Below are 20,796 nucleotides of genomic sequence, written 5' to 3' on the forward strand. Positions count from 1 at the left end.
CACCTCTGACAACTCATTTTCACCATCAAGACCCTAATTGGAGGGTGGATTTCGAGAAAGCGCCCTTAGATCATGGGAAAAGGCCGCACCTGACCGTTGCACTTGAATCATTCCCACAGTGAATGGCTATGCCCCCTACACTATGAAACTACACATTATTAGAGACTTTGATCAAATCAAATGAAAATGTATCAGTCACATACACGTGTTTAGCAGATGTTATTGCAGGTGTGGCGAAATGCTTGTGTTTGTAGCTCCAACAGTGCAGTAATAACTAACAAGTAATATCTAACAATTTCACAACAACACATATAAATCTAAGTAAAGGAATGGAATTTAGAATATATAAATATTTGGACGAGCAATGTCAGAGCGGCATAGATTAAGATACAGTAGAATAGAATACAGTATATACATATGAGATGAGAAATGCTAAATATGTAAACATTATTAAAGTGACTAGTGTTCCATTTATTAAAGTGGCCAGTGACATAAAGCCTAAGTACAGTGAAGTCGGAAGTTTACATACACCTTAGCCAAATACATTTAAACTCAATATTTCACAATTCCTGACATTTAATCCCAGTAAAAATTCCCTGTCTAGGTCAGTTAGGATCATCACCTTATTTTAAGAATGTGAAATGTCAGAAAAATAGTAGAGAGAATGATTTATTTCAGCTTTTATTTCTTTCATCATATTCCCAGTGGGTCAGAAGTTTACATACACTCAATTAGTATTTGATAGCATTGCCTTTAAATTGTTTATCTTGGGTCAAACGTTTCGGGTAGCCTTCCACAAGCTTCCCACAAAAAGTTGGGTGAATTTTGGCCCATTCCTCCTGACAGAGCTGGTGTAACTGAGTAGGCCTCCTTGCTCGCACACGCTTTTTCAGTTCTGCCCACACATTTTCTATGGGATTGAGGTCAGGGCTTTGTGATGGCCACTAATACCTTGACCTTGTTGTCCTTAAGCCATAACTTCGGAAGTATGCTTGTGGTCATTGTACATTTGGAAGACCCATTTGCGACCAAGCTTTAACTTCCTGACCGATGTCTTGAGCTGTTGCTTAAATATATCCACATCATTTTCCTCCCTCATGATGCCATCAATTTTGTGACGTACACCAGTCCTTCCTGCAGCAAAACACCCCCACAACATGATGCTGCCACCCCCGTGCTTCACGGTTGGGATGGTGTTTGCAAACTTGATTGAGTTGAAGGCGTGCGTGGCCACGCAATCATGGGTGAACAGGGAGTACTGATGATGTGCTTGGAGGGTACTATGATGTTAAATGATGAGCTATAGTCAATCAACAGCATTCTTACATAGGTATTCCTCTTGTCCAGATGGGATAGGGCATTGTGCAGTGCGATGGCATCGTCTGTGGATCTACTGGCAAACTGAAGTGTGTCTAGGGTGACAGGTAAGGTAGAGGTGATATGATCCTTGACTAGTCTCTCAAAGCACTTCGTGATGACAGAAGTGAGTGCTACGGGGTGATAGTCATTTAGTTCAGTTACCTTTGCTTTCTTGGGTACAGGAACAATGGTGGCCATATTGAAGCATGTGGGGACAGCAGACTGGGACATGGAGAGATTATGCTCTCCAAACGGACGTCAGCTGTGAGGGCAGAGACGCCCATGCATTGACTTTTGTTCGTTATACATGTCGGGGGAAGCTATTCATGAGGACATATTGTTCTGTCTTATGATTCCCGAGCATGAAATGGCATAGGGGATGTTCAGTGTGCTGCGTGGCTATATTGGCAAAAAACAGATTCCATATGGGATCGAATGGTGGGCTTTTGCACAGATGAGGCTCCATCTATGCCTGGACGGCGGGCAGGCCTCTGCACTCTAGTTATGAATGTGTCTCCTATTTCAAACCGAGGCTTAGTGGTTATCCAGGGGGAGTGTTGGAAACATTTTTCACATTGAGAGAGGAACGGTTGTCATTCACAAAGGATGTAAAAAATACAGAAATACACCCCCACAAGTGGTGACTGCTCACATCCAACGCTTGGAAGAACACTTTGGGACCTACTACCCAATCCGTTTGACTGTGATCCTGGCTCAGTTGACATGCCGGTAAGTGAAATCGAACAGCTGGTCGAGCTATCATGTGACCGAATGCTGCAGACAACGCATTCACGGATCACTATGGAGGAGTTTTGGTTCCTGACTCAAAGGGAATACCCTGCCATCTCCCTCTCCGCATTAATACCACATTCAAAACAAATGGGAACTCTGAAATCTCTGACTTCCGACTTCAGTGCGTTCAAGACAACTGTGAACTTGAAAGAAACAAGCTCCAACAAGTCCAACAAGTCATCCAACTCCCAATTCCAACTCGGGAACTCAGGCCTCTTTCTAGAGCTCCAACTTTCCCACCAGAAGATCACTGACGTCATGATTTGATCTCGTATTTTTTGAGTTCCCAGTTGTCTTGAAAACACCATAAAACTCATGGTAGTCCACCCTTCGCCAGCACATATCTGTGTGAAGCTGGATTCAGTGCTCGTGTCTGCATTAAAACCAAATATCGATCCAGGTTGGATGTGACAGCAGAGAGGAGGTGCACACTGTCAACCACGTCCCTTGATTTTGAGAAGCTCCGACGCGACATGCATCAAGCACACCCATCTCATTAGTGGTGGTGAGATAAGAGACATTATATCAGACTTATTTGCAATCGACTGTCATAGCCCCACATTAACAGTATGCGATGGTGAGTTGAGAAGACAATCAAAAACACTGTTCGATTTTTTTAAATTGACTGCAATAGCACCAAAAAAAAGTTAACATTGGCTAATTACATAATTATTTTCACATGGTTGGGGTCGAGGGCCAAAAAAGTTTGGGAACCCCTGCTCTATCATAATCTGTTCAAAGGTTATTGGAGTTTTTTACCCTTGCAGGATGGCCAATATTAGGGTGACTAAATCGATGGAGGCCAGAGAAAAGGCTAGGCTGGATGCTGTGAGAGAATTAAGGTAAACTGACAGGCTCACCGTTGAACTGGTCATCTTATCCAATCCGGAGGACATAAAACAATATAGAGGTAAGCCGTTACACTGATTTAGAGAAATGAAATGTAGTATTTTAATAATTTAATATACGCTTTCCATATAAAGATTTCTCTGAAAAACAAGGGGATCTCTGAAATGTCAGCGGAGCACTGAACGTACTGCAAGCTGTTCATTTTCAAAGCCTTTTACATTTAATTCAGCTTGTGTCATGTTAATTTAGCTTTTTGCCACCCGTGGAAACAACTTTGCAGAAGATCACCAGTACCTGAGCGCCAAGTCTAGGACCAAAAGGCTCCTCAACAGCTTCCACCGCCAAGCCATAAGACTGCTGAACAATTCATTAAATCACCACCAGACAATTTACATTGACCCCTCCCTTTTGTACACTGCTGCGACTCGCTGTTTGTTTGTTACCTATACATAGTCACTTCGCCCCCACCTCCATGTACAGATTACCTCAACTAGCCTGTACCCCCCGCACTGACTCGGTACCGGTGCCCCCTGTATATAGCCTCGTTATTGTTAAACTTATATTATTACTTTTTATTTTAGTCTACTTGGTAAATATTTTCTTCTTCTTGAACTGCACTGTTGGTTAAGGGCTTGTAAGTAAGCATTACACGGTAAAGTCTACACTTGTTGTATTTGACAAATAAAGTTTGATTTGACCACACCACCATGTAAAATCCTCAAAAGTCACTGCGAGAAGCAGCATCGCATTTTTATTTTATAACAATAGGAAGTGAAATTTCATTACCAAAGCGTGTTTTCAACCAATAATTGTCTAAATTAAAGACATCCAGAAATGAGAGATAAGATCACTTCAGACAGAAAAGCTACAAACGTCATAGCTTAGGGCTATTAAACTCTTAACCTACGAGGTCTGGAGCCTGCTGGTTTTCTGTTCTACCTGATAATTAATTGCACACACCTGGTGTCCCAGTTCTAAATCAGTCACAGATTAGAGGGCAACAATGAAAAACCGCAGTGGAACTGGCTTCAAGGTCCAGAGATGAGTTTGAGGGTCAGAGGTTATAGTCTAATTCTGTGCATGGCATATCTTTGGGGTGTTTTTATTTATTTTACCTTTATTTAACTAGGCAAGTCAGTTAAGAACAAATTCCTATTTTCAATGACGGCCTAGGAACAGTGGGTTAACTGCCTTGTTCAGGGGCAGAACGACAGATTTGTACCTTGTCAGCACGGGGATTCGATCTTGCAACCTTTCGGTTACTACCTTTCGGTTACTAGTCTAACCACTAGGCTACGCTGTCTGTGGGACTAACCGGGGTCTGCTGAGGAACTGTCGTTGCATATGTGCAGGTCTAGACGAGAGATGAAGGTGTGGTAGGAGGACTCTTTGACATCGTGTTGATCAAAGTACTGGTCCAGGGTACTGGGGACTCCACCACTGGGAGAGGGAGGAGGGTTTGTCCATAGAGCGTGTATACCAGGGGAAGGTGGTGCAGTCTAACACAGAGAGAATAATATCAACAATATGACTGCAATTATTGCACAGGCTATTATAATATGTATACAAAATGCTTGAGTGAGTAGATAGACTTGAACTGCAGTACAATATAAGTGTGGGCTGCAGACTCTGTAATGTTTCTAACACATATAAGAGGAAGGCGGAAGGATGGTACCTGTAGGGACGTTGCGGCCATGCTCTTCCTCTGCTGGGCAGACTTCTCCATGGCCTCGCTCAGGGACTTGGCGTAGTGGATGACAGCTTTGAGCTGAGAGTCCGTCAGCACCCACAGCAGGTCATCCAGGATGAAGAGCAGCTTAGAGGCCAGCACGTTACAGTCCTTCAGCTGGGGTATGATTAAAGAGAGGAGAAACCTGGTTAGTCGTCATAAGACAATCATTTTACTGGTTAGTCAATGACACAATGTTGTTTGTTTATTTATCTATGATACACCATGAGAACAGTTGCATTTGAGAAACTGTAACATGGGTAAACGGTTGGGGAAAAGTCACATCAAGAAAACCCACCCCCATGGCCCAGTCTTACCCTGCGCTTTAAGGCAATGCGGATGCGTCCCTGGTTGGTGATGAGGCGTAGTGGGGTACTGTTCAGGTCCTGGTCCTCACTCTCTATGGCATCGGCCTCAATACGCAGACTCTGCCAGTTGATCTCCTTAAACGTCAACACCTGGGAGGTTGGAGAGACAGACACAATATACATATTAGGGAACCAGTGTGTAGGAGGAGCCAGAAGTAAACTGGCCTAACAATCTTTGTCTTTACGAGACAAACAGGGAGACCATGTAAAAGAGGTAATCTCTGAGGCTTACGCATATGCATTTCCTGATAACTTGATTACTGGATCTCATTTAGAGGGGCAAAAAAAATATATATAAAAAACACTAAACAATTGGCCTAATAATTAAGTGATTTACTGCTGGCCTGAAAAAAAGATACAGTGACTCTGTAACCTGGACATGCTGTACTAACTGTACCATGTAACCTGGACATGCTGTACTAACTGTACCATGTAACCTGGACATGCTGTACTAACTGTACCATGTAACCTGGACATGCTGTACAAACTATCATGTAACCTGGACATGCTGTACTAACTGTACCATGTAACCTGGACATGCTGTACTAACTGTACCATGTAACCTGGACATGCTGTACTAACTGTACCATGTAACCTGGACATGCTGTACTAACTGTACCATGTAACCTGGACATGCTGTACTAACTGTACCATGTAACCTGGACATGCTGTACTAACTGTACCATGTAACCTGGACATGCTGTACTAACTGTACCATGTAACCTGGACATGCTGTACTAACTGTACCATGTAACCTGGACATGCTGTACTAACTGTACCATGTAACCTGGACATGCTGTACTAACTGTACCATGTAACCTGGACATGCTGTACTAACTGTACCATGTAACCTGGACATGCTGTACTAACTGTACCATGTAACCTGGACATGCTGTACTAACTGTACCATGTAACCTGGACATGCTGTACTAACTATCATCTAACCTGGACATGCTGTACTAACTGTACAATCTAACCTGGACATTCTGTACTAACTGCATCATGTAACCTGGACATGCTGTACTAACTGTACCATCTAACCTGGACATGATGTACTAACTGTACCATCTAACCTGGACACGCTGTACTAACTGTACCATGCAGCCTGGACATGCTGTACTAACTGTACCATGTAAACTGGACATGCTGTACCATGTAACCTGGACATGCTATACTAACTGTACCATGTAACCTGGACATGCTGTACTAACTGTACCATGTAACCTGGACATGCTGTACTAACTGTACCATGTAACCTGGACATGCTGTACTAACTGTACCATGTAACCTGGCCATCCTGTACTAACTGTACCATGTAACCTGGACATGCTGTACTAACTGTACCATGTAATCTGGACATGCTGTACAAACTATCATGTAACCTGGACATGCTGTACTAACTATCATGTAACCTGGACATGCTGCACTAACTGTACCATGTAATCTGGACATGCTGTACAAACTATCATGTAACCTGGACATGATGTACTAACTGTACCATCTAACCTGGACATGCTGTACTAACTATCATGTAACCTGGACATGCTGTACTAACTATCATGTAACCTGGACATGATGTACTAACTGTACCATCTAACCTGGACATGCTATACTAACTATCATGTAACCTGGACATCCTGTACTAACTGTACCATGTAATCTGGACATGCTGTACTAACTGTACCATGTAATCTGGACATCCTGTACTAACTGTACCATGTAACCTGGACATGCTGTACCATGTAACCTGGACATGCTGTACCATGTAACCTGGACATGCTGTACTAACTGTACCATGTAGCCTGGACATGCTGTACTAACTGTACCATGTAATCTGAACATGCTGTACTAACTGTACCATGTAATCTGGACATCCTGTACTAACTGTACCATCTAACCTGGACATGCTGTACCATGTAATCTGGACATGCTGTACCATGTAACCTGGACATGCTGTACCATGTAACCTGGACATGCTGTACTAACTGTACATTGTAACCTGGACATGCTGTACTAACTGTACCATGTAACCTGGACATGCTATACTAACTGTACCATGTAACCTGGACATGCTGTACTAACTGTACCATCTAACCTGGACATGCTGTACTAACTATCATGTAACCTGGACATGATGTACTAACTGTACCATCTAACCTGGACATGCTATACTAACTATCATGTAACCTGGACATCCTGTACTAACTGTACCAAGTAACCTGGACATGCTGTACCATGTAACCTGGACTTGCTGTACCATGTAACCTGGACATGCTGTACTAACGTACCATGTAATCTGGACATGCTGTACTAACTGTACCATGTAATCTGGACATGCTGTACTAACTGTACATTGTAACCTGGACATAACGTACTAACTGTACCATGTAACCTGGACATGCTATACTAACTGTACCATGTAACCTGGACATGCTGTACCAACTGTACCATGTAACCTGGACATGCTGTACAAACTGTACCATGTAACCTAGACATGCTGTACTAACTGTACCATGTAACCTGGACATGCTGTACTAACTGTACCATGTAACCTGGACATCCTGTACTAACTGTACCATCTAACCTGGACATGCTGTACCATGTAACCTGGACATGCTGTACCATGTAACCTGGACATGCTGTACTAACTGTACCATGTAGCCTGGACATGCTGTACTAACTGTACCATGTAATCTGAACATGCTGTACTAACTGTACCATGTAATCTGGACATCCTGTACTAACTGTACCATCTAACCAGGACATGCTGTACCATGTAATCTGGACATGCTGTACCATGTAACCTGGACATGCTGTACCATGTAACCTGGACATGCTGTACTAACTGTACCATGTAACCTGGACATGCTGTACTAACTGTACCATGTAACCTGGACATGCTATACTAACTGTACCATGTAACCTGGACATGCTGTACTAACTGTACCATCTAACCTGGACATGCTGTACCATGTAACCTGGACATGCTGTACCATGTAACCTGGACATGCTGTACTAACTGTACCATGTAGCCTGGACATGCTGTACTAACTGTACCATGTAATCTGAACATGCTGTACTAACTGTACCATGTAATCTGGACATCCTGTACTAACTGTACCATCTAACCTGGACATGCTGTACCATGTAATCTGGACATGCTGTACCATGTAACCTGGACATGCTGTACCATGTAACCTGGACATGCTGTACTAACTGTACCATGTAACCTGGACATGCTGTACTAACTGTACCATGTAACCTGGACATGCTATACTAACTGTACCATGTAACCTGGACATGCTGTACTAACTGTACCATGTAACCTGGACATAATGTACTAACTGTACCATGTAACCTGGCCATGCTGCACTAACTGTACCATGTAACCTGGACATGCTGTACTAACTGTACCATGTAACCTGACCATGCTGCACTAACTGTACCATGTAACCTGGACATGCTGTACTAACTGTACCATGTAACCTGGACATGCTGTACTAACTGTACCATGTAATCTGGACATGCTGTACAAACTATCATGTAACCTGGACATGCTGTACTAACTATCATGTAACCTGGACATGCTGCACTAACTGTACCATGTAACCTGGACATGCTGTACAAACTATCATGTAACCTGGACATGCTGTACTAACTGTACCATCTAACCTGGACATGCTGTACTAACTATCATGTAACCTGGACATGCTGTACTAACTATCATGTAACCTGGACATGATGTACTAACTGTACCATCTAACCTGGACATGCTGTACTAACTATCATGTAACCTGGACATCCTGTACTAACTGTACCATGTAACCTGGACATGCTGTACTAATTGTACCATGTAACCTGGACATCCTGTACTAACTGTACCATGTAACCTGGACATGCTGTACCATGTAACCTGGACATGCTGTACCATGTAACCTGGACATGCTGTACTAACTGTACCATGTAGCCTGGACATGCTGTACTAACTGTACCATGTAATCTGAACATGCTGTACTAACTGTACCATGTAATCTGGACATCCTGTACTAACTGTACCATCTAACCTGGACATGCTGTACCATGTAATCTGGACATGCTGTACCATGTAACCTGGACATGCTGTACCATGTAACCTGGACATGCTGTACTAACTGTACATTGTAACCTGGACATGCTGTACTAACTGTACCATGTAACCTGGACATGCTATACTAACTGTACCATGTAACCTGGACATGCTGTACTAACTGTACCATCTAACCTGGACATGCTGTACTAACTATCATGTAACCTGGACATGATGTACTAACTGTACCATCTAACCTGGACATGCTATACTAACTATCATGTAACCTGGACATCCTGTACTAACTGTACCAAGTAACCTGGACATGCTGTACCATGTAACCTGGACTTGCTGTACCATGTAACCTGGACATGCTGTACTAACGTACCATGTAACCTGGACATGCTGTACTAACTGTACCATGTAACCTGGACATGCTGTACTAACTGTACATTGTAACCTGGACATAAAGTACTAACTGTACCATGTAACCTGGACATGCTATACTAACTGTACCATGTAACCTGGACATGCTGTACCAACTGTACCATGTAACCTGGACATGTTGTACAAACTGTACCATGTAACCTAGACATGCTGTACTAACTGTACCATGTAACCTGGACATGCTGTACTAACTGTACCATGTAACCTGGACATCCTGTACTAACTGTACCATGTAACCTGGACATCCTGTACTAACTGTACCATCTAACCTGGACATGCTGTACCATGTAACCTGGACATGCTGTACCATGTAACCTGGACATGCTGTACTAACTGTACCATGTAGCCTGGACATGCTGTACTAACTGTACCATGTAATCTGAACATGCTGTACTAACTGTACCATGTAATCTGGACATCCTGTACTAACTGTACCATCTAACCAGGACATGCTGTACCATGTAATCTGGACATGCTGTACCATGTAACCTGGACATGCTGTACCATGTAACCTGGACATGCTGTACTAACTGTACCATGTAACCTGGACATGCTGTACTAACTGTACCATGTAACCTGGACATGCTATACTAACTGTACCATGTAACCTGGACATGCTGTACTAACTGTACCATCTAACCTGGACATGCTGTACCATGTAACCTGGACATGCTGTACCATGTAACCTGGACATGCTGTACTAACTGTACCATGTAGCCTGGACATGCTGTACTAACTGTACCATGTAATCTGAACATGCTGTACTAACTGTACCATGTAATCTGGACATCCTGTACTAACTGTACCATCTAACCTGGACATGCTGTACCATGTAATCTGGACATGCTGTACCATGTAACCTGGACATGCTGTACCATGTAACCTGGACATGCTGTACTAACTGTACCATGTAACCTGGACATGCTGTACTAACTGTACCATGTAACCTGGACATGCTATACTAACTGTACCATGTAACCTGGACATGCTGTACTAACTGTACCATGTAACCTGGACATAATGTACTAACTGTACAATCTAACCTCGACATGCTGTACCATGTAACCTGGACATGCTGTACTAACTGTACAATGTAATCTGGACATGCTGTACTATCTGTACCATGTAACCTGGACATAATGTACTAACTGTACCATGTAACCTGGACATGCTGTACTAACTGTACCATGTAACCTGGACATAATGTACTAACTGTACCATGTAACCTGGACATGCTGTACTAACTGTACCATGTAACCTGGACATAACGTACTAACTGTACCATGTAACCTGGACATGCTGTACTAACTGTACCATGTAACCTGGCCATGCTGCACTAACTGTACCATGTAACCTGGACATGCTGTACTAACTGTACCATGTAACCTGACCATGCTGCACTAACTGTACCATGTAACCTGGACATGCTGTACTAACTGTACCATGTAACCTGGACATGCTGTACTAACTGTACCATGTGACCAGGCCATGCTGTACTAACTGTACCATGTAACCTGGCCATGCTGTACAAACTATCATGTAACCTGGACATGCTGTACTAACTGTACCATGTAACCTGGACATGCTGTACTAACTGTACCATGTAACCTGGCCATGCTGCACTAACTGTACCATGTAACCTGGACATGCTGTACTAACTGTACCATGTAACCTGGACATGCTGTACTAACTATCATGGAACCTGGACATGCTGTACTAACTGTACCATCTAACCTGGACATGCTGCACTAACTGTACCATGTACCCTGGACATAATGTACTAACTGTACCATGTAACCTGGACATGCTGTACTAACTGTACCATGGAACCTGGACATGCTGTACCAACTGTACCATGTAACCTGGACATGCTGTACCATGTAACCTGGACATGCTGTACTAACTGTACCATGTAACCTGGACATGCTGTACTAACTGTACCATGTAACCTGGACATGCTGTACTATCTGTACCATGTAACCTGGACATCCTGTACTAACTGTATCATGTAACCTAGACATGCTGTACTAACTGCATCATGTAACCTGGACATGATGTACTAACTGCACCATCTAACCTGGACATGCTGTACTAACTGCATCATGTAACCTGGACATGCTGTACTAACTGTACCATGTAACCTGGACATGCTGTACCAACTGTACCATGTAACCTGGACATGCTGTACCAACTGTACCATGTAACCTGGACATGCTGTACCATGTAACCTGGACATGCTGTACTAACTGTACCATGTAACCTGGACATGCTGTACTAACTGTACCATGTAACCTGGACATGCTGTACTATCTGTACCATGTAACCTGGACATCCTGTACTAACTGTATCATGTAACCTAGACATGCTGTACTAACTGCATCATGTAACCTGGACATGATGTACTAACTGCACCATCTAACCTGGACATGCTGTACTAACTGCATCATGTAACCTGGACATGCTGTACTAACTGTACCATCTAACCTGGACATGCTGTACTAACTATCATGTAACCTGGACATGCTGTACTAACTGTACCATCTAACCTGGACATGCTGTACTAACTGTACCATGTAACTTGGACATGCTGTACTAACTGTACCATGTAACCTGGACATAATGTACTAACTGTACCATGTAACCTGGACATGCTGTACTCACTGTACCATGTAACTTGGACATGCTGTATTAACTGTACCATGTAACTTGGACATGCTGTACTAACTGTACCATGTAACCTGGACATGCTGTACTAACTGTACCATGTAACCTGGACATGCTGTACTAACTGTACCATGTAACCTGGACATGCTGTATTAACTGTACCATGTAACCTGGACATGCTGTATTAACTGTACCATGTAACCTGGACATGCTGTACTAACTGTACCATGTAACCTGGACATGCTGTACCATGTAACCTGGACATGCTGTACTAACTGTACCATGTAACCTGGATATGCTGTACAATATATACTGTGGCTTGACAGGAAGGAAGGTGAACACAGGGGGAGGTTTATGCATAAATACAATACAACCGTGTTAATTAAATTATGTGGGCGTACCTCTCCTCTTTTTGGGTCCGTGATGCGGGTGTAGCGGAGGTCAGTCTTCTGCCATTTGGGGTTGAGACTGTTACCCTGGAGCTGCCAGAGCTCGAAGGAGGCGTGGAAGGCACGGGACTGCACCTTGATGGTGATGGAGTTGATGATGACAGACATACCCTCCACCACCTTCTCAGCAAAGCCATACTCACTGCAGAAAGACACAGGAATAGAATAGAACATTTGATGATAATGTAGACTTTATCACATTATTACTAACAACATATGAACAATTACAAATAACTATGTACCTATCCTTTCACTGGTAAAGAGCATGAACAGTAAAATCCCTCAAAAGGTTCCAAACAGAGAACAGATAAGGCGTACCTCTGGCCAGCAGTGATGGCAATAGGGGAGGGGCCATTTGGGGCGCGGGGCTCCTCACACGTTCTCATCTCCACTTCTACCTTGTCCAGGAACTGTAAGGATACCATGGGTCAACATTGTAGGCTATAGCCTGAGGCCACACCCTGATAGCAGTATAACAACATTAAACCAATACAATCTGTTACAAGAGAAAGAAAGGGAGAGGGACAGATGGAGAGCGAGAGAAAGAAAAAGAGAAAGTCAACAAACTCATGGAGTAATAGAACAAAGGGCAGAATTCATACCAGGCAAATAGGGCTGGTCTTCAACTTTGTCCATTGTATCTAAGGGAGACAAAACAGCAGGGACCAGTCATGCACAAACACTTTCCTCAGCACTGTTCTACTGGAATGTTTATCATTCACTGTGCAAAAGAGAGCTTACACCAAGAAACACTGAGGTTGTGCTTTTAGACCTCTCCTTACAGACTAATATCTAACCTAGACTGGCTTCAAACTAGTAATACTGAAGATAGAAGGGACACCAGGGCCCTACAGAGGCAACCCACACAGAGCTCATCTCCTCGGATCTAGTCCACATCTCCCTAAACAGGCTGATCTATTCAGGGCTGTGGCCGGTGCTGTTGCTAGCCTCTGACCTTTTGTGTTCTTCCACACTGTTTCTCACTCTCTGTTATCTTGAGATAGCAGTGGGTCTAGAGACACGTGCACTGATCTCAGTGTTATCAGACAGCAGTGCTGCTTATCTCTGGACTGCTACCAGGGAGCACGGGTAGCTTATGCCCTCTGTGGCTTTCATTGATGGAGCTAAAGGCTCACGGTGAAACCACAATAACATGGTCTTGTCAAACCGCTCACCATAGGTTTTGCCTGGCAGTGCTTTACTGCTTTCACGTTAATATTCCTTTGGTCTGCAAATTGTGACCTTAAAGATTGAATCCGCAGTAGGGGGATACAGTGCCACTGGCCGCCCCACCATCATTCTTATTGTTTTTGTTGCCAAGCCGAGGAGTGTCCGCAGCATGGTAAAAATATTTTAAGTACATATTGTGCTCTTCTATCACGCATGCAATGATATCTGGGGGGGGACTGTTTTTGTTGTTTGCAGCGTTGCTGTTTCACCATGGAGGATTCCAGCTTTAACTGTCACACCCTGATCTGTTTCACCTGTCCTCACTATTGTCTCCACCCCCTACAGGTGTCGCTTGTTTTCTCCAGTGTATTTATCCCTGTGTTTCCTGTCTCTCTGTGCCAGTTCGTCTTGTATGTCCAAGCCTACCAGCGGTTTTTCCCGTTTCCCTGCTTTGCTTTTTCGCCTTTTTCTAGTCCTCCCAGTTTTGACCCTTGCCTGTTAAGGACTCTGTACCCGCCTGCCTTACCATTCTGCCTGCCCTGACCTCGAGCCTGCCTGCCACTCTGTACCTCCTGGACTCTGATCTGGTTATGACCTTTTGCCTGTCCACGACCGTTCTGTTGCCTATTCCCTTTGGATTTATTAAACATCTTAAACTCCAACCAGCTGCCTCCTGTCTGCATTTGGGTCTCGCCTAGTGTCATGATATTAACTACAAAATTAATGCTGTGATGTACTAGTCAAAAGTTTGGACACACCTACTCATTCAAGGGCTTTCCTTTATTTTGACCATTTTCTACATTGTAGAATAATAGTGAAAACATCAATATGGAATCATGTAGTAACCAAAAAGTGTTAAACAAATCAAAATATATTTTACATTCAGTCGGCCACCCTTTCCCTCGATGACAGCTTGGCATTCTCTTACCCAGCTTCTTGAGGAATGCTTTTCCAACAGTCTTGAAGGAGTTCCCACATATGCTGAGCACTTGCTGGCTGCTATTCCTTCACTCTGTGGTCCAACTCATCCCAAACCATCTCAATTGGGTTGAGGTCGGGTGATTGTGGAGGCCAGGTTATCTGATGCAGCACGCCATCACTCTTCTTGGTCAAATAGCCCTTACATAGCCTAGCTACAGAATATCTCCCCTCTCCTTCATTCCTTTCTCAAGCACAGAAAAAGGGGTTGTCAACAGTTTAGTGAAGTATTTTGTGGTTGCGAAAACATTGATTTTCCCAAATTAAGCACTGGGTAGCTGCAGGAACAAGGTTGGAGAGCCAATGGCATACAGAGTTTGGGCGGAATATCACCTGTTGTGCAGCGAGAGCATGCTCCTCAAATGGTGGTTGAGGCATGGCGTGAAATAACTAATTATGTTGATTTCTCAGCTGCACATCCTCCGTTATAAAACCAAAGCAGCCTACCGGCATCATTAAAAAACGAATCAGTGGGAAAGCGCGCAGCCTCCATTCACTATTCGAGTGAATGCAGGGGACATGTCTTTTTGCCCCTGTTCCTGCCCATTTGATAATGGGCCAATCTAAATCAAAACAAATTCTACATACTCGTAAAGAGAAGATTAAATTGAGAATAGTCTGATGGGTGAAAATATGATCACTTGATGAGAAAACAGCTGTGCAGCCTGAGGTAATAGCCTATGTTCAAATCATGCTAAAGTTGTATATAACTATAAATCTAGCATATAGGACATGTTTCAAATGATCACTTTTACACAACATAGCCACTTCATATGCACACATGCTCTAATGGTAAAAATATCCTTTTTATTTTATTCAGTTTTTCTTACTAAACTCAGCAAAAAAATAAACGTCCTCTCACTGTCAACTGTGTTTATTTTCAGCAAACTTAACATGTGTAAATATTTGTATATTGAGACAAACTGAACAAGTTCCACAGACATGTGACTAACAGAAATGGAATGATGTGTCCCTGAACAAAGGGGGGGTCAAAATCAAAAGTAACAGTATCTGGTGAAGCCACCAGCTGCATTAAGTACTGCAGTGCGTCTCCTCCTCATGGACTGCACCAGATTTGCCAGTTCTTGCTGTGAGATGTTATCCCACTCTTCCACAAGGCACCTGCAAGTTCCCGGACATTTCTGGAGGGAATGGCCCTAGCCCTCACCCTCCGATCCAACAGGTCCCAGACGTGCTCAATGGGATTGAGATCCTGGCTCTTTGCTGGCCATGGCAGAACACTGACATTCCTGTCTTGCAGGAAATCATGCACAGAACGAATAGCATGGATGGTGGCATTGTCATGCTGGAGGGTCATGTCAGGATGAGCCTGCAGGAAGGGTACCACATGAGGGAGGAGGATGTCTTCCCTGTAACGCACAGCGTTGAGATTGCCTCGCAATGACAAAAAGCTCAGTCCGATGATGCAGTGACACACCGCCCCAGACCAAGACGGACCCTCCACCTTCAAATCGATCCCGCTCCAGAGTACAGTCCTCGGTGTAATGCTCATTCCGTTGACGATAAACGCGAATCCAACCATCACCCCTGGTGAGACAAAACCATGACTCGTAAGTGAAGAGCACTTTTTGTCAGTCCTGTCTGGTCCAGCGACGGTGGGGTTGTGCCCACAGGCGACGTTGTTGCCAGTGATGTCTGGTGAGGACCTGCCTTACAACAGGCCTACAAGCCCTCAGTCCAGCCCCTCTCAGCCTATTGCAGACAATCTGAGCACTGATGGAGGGATTGTGCGTTCCTGGTGTAACTTGAGCAGTTGTTGCCATCCTGTACCTGTCCCGCAGGTGTGATGTTCTGTTGTACCGATCCTGTGCAGGTGTTGTTACACGTGGTCTGCCACTGCGAGGACGATCAGCTGTCCATCCCGTCTCCCTGTAGCGCTGTCTTAGGCGTCTCACAGTACAGACATTGCAATTTATTGCCCTGGCCACATCTGCAGTCCTCATGCCTCCGTGCAGCATGCCAAAGGCATGTTCACGCAGATGAGCAGGGACCCTGGGCATCTTTCTTTTGGTGTTTTTCAGAGTCAGTAGAAAGGCCTCTTTAATGTCCTAAGTTTTCATAACTGTGACCTTAATTGCCTACCGTCTGTAAGCTCTTAGTGTCTTAACGACCGTTCCACAGGTGCATGTTCATTAATTGTTTATGGTTCATTGAACAAGCATGGGAAACAGTGTTTAAACCCTTTACAATGAAGATCTGTGTAGTTATTTGGATTTTTACGAATTATCTTTGAAAGACAGGGTCCTGAAAAAAAGGACGTTTCTTTTTTTGCCGAGTTTATAAAATCATATAAAAGAATGGCACAGGACTTACAAGCACATCTTGTCAGCTTAATGAACATGCCTACAGCCTATGACATGGAGCATAGTCAGATAACATAGACCTACAGTAGGCCAACTCATTTTCTGTTCTTCTGAAATACATTTATGTCATAATGTTTCCTTAGACCTGCCTAAAATAAATAATGGATTTATTGTGATGTTGTATATTCAATTGATTTATTAGGCTTTTTTAAATGTAGATGTTCCAAAGGCGCATCAGCAGCTTGTATGTGTGGAGTAGAGGTCGACCGATTAATCGACATGGCCGATTAATTAGGGCCGATTTCAAGTTTTCATAACAATCAGTAATCTGCCTTTTTGGATGCCGATTACATTCCAATCCACGATGAGACTGTGTGGCTGTTACGCAAGTGCAGCATCAAAAGGACCTTGTGGCTGCAAGGAGTTGCTAGCTAGCATTAAACTTATCTTATAAAAAAACTATCTTCATAAAATCACTAGTTAACTACACATGGTTGATGATATTTCTAGGTTAACTAGCTTGTTCTGCGTTGCATATAATCAATGCGCTGCCTGTTAATTTATCATCGAATCACAGCCAACTTCAACTTGATGATTTAACAAAAGCGCATTCGCGAAAAAAGCACAATCGTTGCAATAATGTACCTAACCATAAACATCAAAGCCTTTCTTAAAATCAATACACAAGTATATATTTTTAAACCTGTATATGTAGTTAAAAGTAATTAATGTTAGCAGGCAATATTAACTAGGGAAATTGTGTCAGTTCTCTTGCGTTCTGTGCAACAGAGTCAGGGTATATGCAGCAGTTTGGGCCGCCTGGCTCGTTGTGAACTGTTGAAAGGCCATTTATTCCTAACAAAGACCATAATTAATTTGCCAGATTTTTACATAATTATTACATTTTAGTCATTTAGCAGACGCTCTTATCCAGATCGACTTACAGTAGTGAATGCATACATTTCATACATTTTTTTCTCTGCACTGGTCCCCCGTGGGAATAGAACCCACAACCCTGGCGTTGCAAACACCATGCTCTACCAACTGAGCCACACGGGATTATGACCTAACATTGAAGGTTGTGCAATGTAACAGTAATATTTAGACTTAGGGTTGCCACCCATTCGATAAAATACGGAACGGTTCCGTATTTCACTGAAAGAATAAACGTTTATTTTTCTAAATTATAGTTTCCGGATTTGACCATATTAATGACCTAAGGCTCGTATTTCTGTGTGTTTACTATATTATAATTAAGTATATGATTTGATATTTGATAGAGCAGTCTGATTGAGCGGTGGTAGGCAGCAGCAGGGTCGTAAGCATTCATTCAAACAGCAGCTCTTAGCAATGCTGAGATGCACAGCGCTGTCAATGACTTCAAGCTTATCAACTCCCGAGATTAGGCTGGCAATACTAAAGTGCCTATAAGAACATCCAATAGTCAAAGGTATATGAAATACAAATGGTATAGAGAGAAATAGTCCTATAATTCCTATAATAACTACAACCTAAAACTTCTTAACTGGGAACATTGAAGACTCATGTTAAAAGGAACCACCAGCTTTCATACGTTCTCATGTTGAGCAAGGAACTTAAACTCTAGCTTTTTTTTACATGGCACATATTGCACTTTTACTTTCTTCTCCAACACTGTGTTTTTGCATTATTTATTTGAGACTAAATTGATTTTATTTGTGTATTATATTAAGTTAAAATAAAAGTGTTCATTGTTCATTCAGTATTGTTGTTATTGTCATTTATTACAAATATATATATAAAAATCGGTCGATTAATCGGTATCGGCTTTTTTTTAATCCTCCAATAATCGTTATCGGCATTGAAAAAACATAAATCGGTCGACCTCTAGTGTGGCGGCCTGGAGATGCTAAACGTGTTTATGTTAATTAACGGTCAATTACAGTGAGACCGGCAGTATTTTGCATGACAATAACCGGCTGACAAAATGTCATGACCGCCACAGCCCTAGGGAAAGACTGATATGGATTTGACATGGTTTATTATCAGGAGAACACAGTTGTCTCACCCTGATTGCAGCCTTGTTGCAGTAGACCCGGGTGACAGCCAACCAGGTGGGAAGGTCCAGCATGTTCTGCAGCACCTCCTCATCCAGCTCCAGGTTGGACAGCTGGCCCTCGCCCTTCAGCGTGCTGAGGTTGATCTTGTCTGGGGACAGGTTCTTGGTGAACCTTCATACAAAGGAATGGGAGAGAGGTTAGTTAAGGAAACCATTGAGAAGTGTGTTGTGTGTGTGTTGCGTGTGTGACGTTAACCAGACTAATTGCTGCGTTCACCAATTTCTACATATGTTTGTGCGGTTTACAAGGTTTAGGTGGTGAAACACTGTGGTTGAAATGAGATACTAGTCTGACCAAGGTCGGCTTTTGGCAGTGATATTGGCAGTGAGATGTAATTGTGAGGTTCATGCTGTAGGTCTAATTGAATCCCAGGCTGTAGTAACAGTCAGTGTCTTGGCCAGAGTCCCAGCATAGCTCTCCATCTGGCTTCATTGACCTTGCCCTCCACTACAGATTCAAATTAACTGCTGAGCCATTTGCCAGAGCAAAACCACACAGTGAAACGGCGGTGGTGAGGAGTAGGCTAGCTGTAACGTATTCTGAAACGACGATTACCAGTATGCGGCAACAAACAGACCAGTTAGTGTTCCAATCTACCACACTCACCATGACTGACAATTATGACCTTTATTGCACACTCATTAAAACTAAAACCTGACATTTCAGACTCCAACACAAAGGCTGGTGTTGCTTGGGTTTTGGCTGGTGGTAACAGAGATAAATGCCAATACACAAGAGGTCTGACTAAACTGCTGGACTGACTCACCAGTCCACTGTCTGGTTAACATATTGTAATGCTACTGAGACAAGTGAAACACTGGTTCAAGATGATGTCAGGGGCTTGTCCAGTAGCCTAATAGGCCCAGTGCAGCCTTTGGTATATAGCAAGTTCCAACAGCATGACTTTATTAATGAGAGGGCTACATTTGGAAAGCTGAGATACCAGCATAACATAGAGCATCAACCGAAGTCCAACGAGATTTGAATTAGCCTGCCAGTACAGGAGCATGCCTGTTATCAGTCATCAGCTGTAGGGCAATTCCACGGAAATGGTATTATGCTTTGACAGATTTCTCACTTTAAAATGTATGCCACAAAAACCCAATTTATTTCAAAGTTAAACAAACCATACAATTCTAACACATTTACTGGAAGAACTGTGCAGATGCAAAGTTTGGTAACAGAACTGAAGTAAAATCTCAGTCTATTTATGCGACCGCGTTTTCCCAAAACGGTTACATATCTGCTCTGAATTATGATTCAAAGATGTCTGCAGAAAGAATGGGGTGTCAGCTATGACATGACACCTTGAGTTTGAAAAAAATCTATTTTGGTTAATGAACTACAGTATTAGGTGAAGTGGAACGGAATTACATCAGGGGTCCCTCATCTGTACTATACAGAAATGCATAATTATGAATATGAATGGAATTCTCTTCATGGGGATGTATCCTGAATAGGTACACATAGGTAAAAATATACAATATCCTTATTTTGTATAT

At 43.0% G+C, this 20,796-nt stretch overlaps 1 protein-coding gene across 1 annotated transcript in view; it reads right to left on the bottom strand.

The window, feature by feature from the left end:
• The window catches only part of LOC106566913 (UHRF1-binding protein 1), a 62,576-nt gene that overhangs the window by 13,546 nt on the left and 28,234 nt on the right, over window positions 1-20,796 (bottom strand). Inside the window, exons 2-8 of the mRNA XM_014135516.2 lie at window positions 19,243-19,405; window positions 13,326-13,364; window positions 13,042-13,133; window positions 12,676-12,865; window positions 5,047-5,187; window positions 4,676-4,846; window positions 4,316-4,499 (exon numbers count right to left, since the gene is read on the bottom strand). Coding sequence (XP_013990991.2) covers window positions 4,316-4,499; window positions 4,676-4,846; window positions 5,047-5,187; window positions 12,676-12,865; window positions 13,042-13,133; window positions 13,326-13,364; window positions 19,243-19,405 — 980 coding nt within the window. The remainder of the gene's footprint in view (window positions 1-4,315; window positions 4,500-4,675; window positions 4,847-5,046; window positions 5,188-12,675; window positions 12,866-13,041; window positions 13,134-13,325; window positions 13,365-19,242; window positions 19,406-20,796) is intronic.

Source organism: Salmo salar, chromosome ssa13 (genome assembly GCF_905237065.1).
Source record: "Salmo salar chromosome ssa13, Ssal_v3.1, whole genome shotgun sequence".
NCBI lineage: Eukaryota > Metazoa > Chordata > Actinopteri > Salmoniformes > Salmonidae > Salmo > Salmo salar.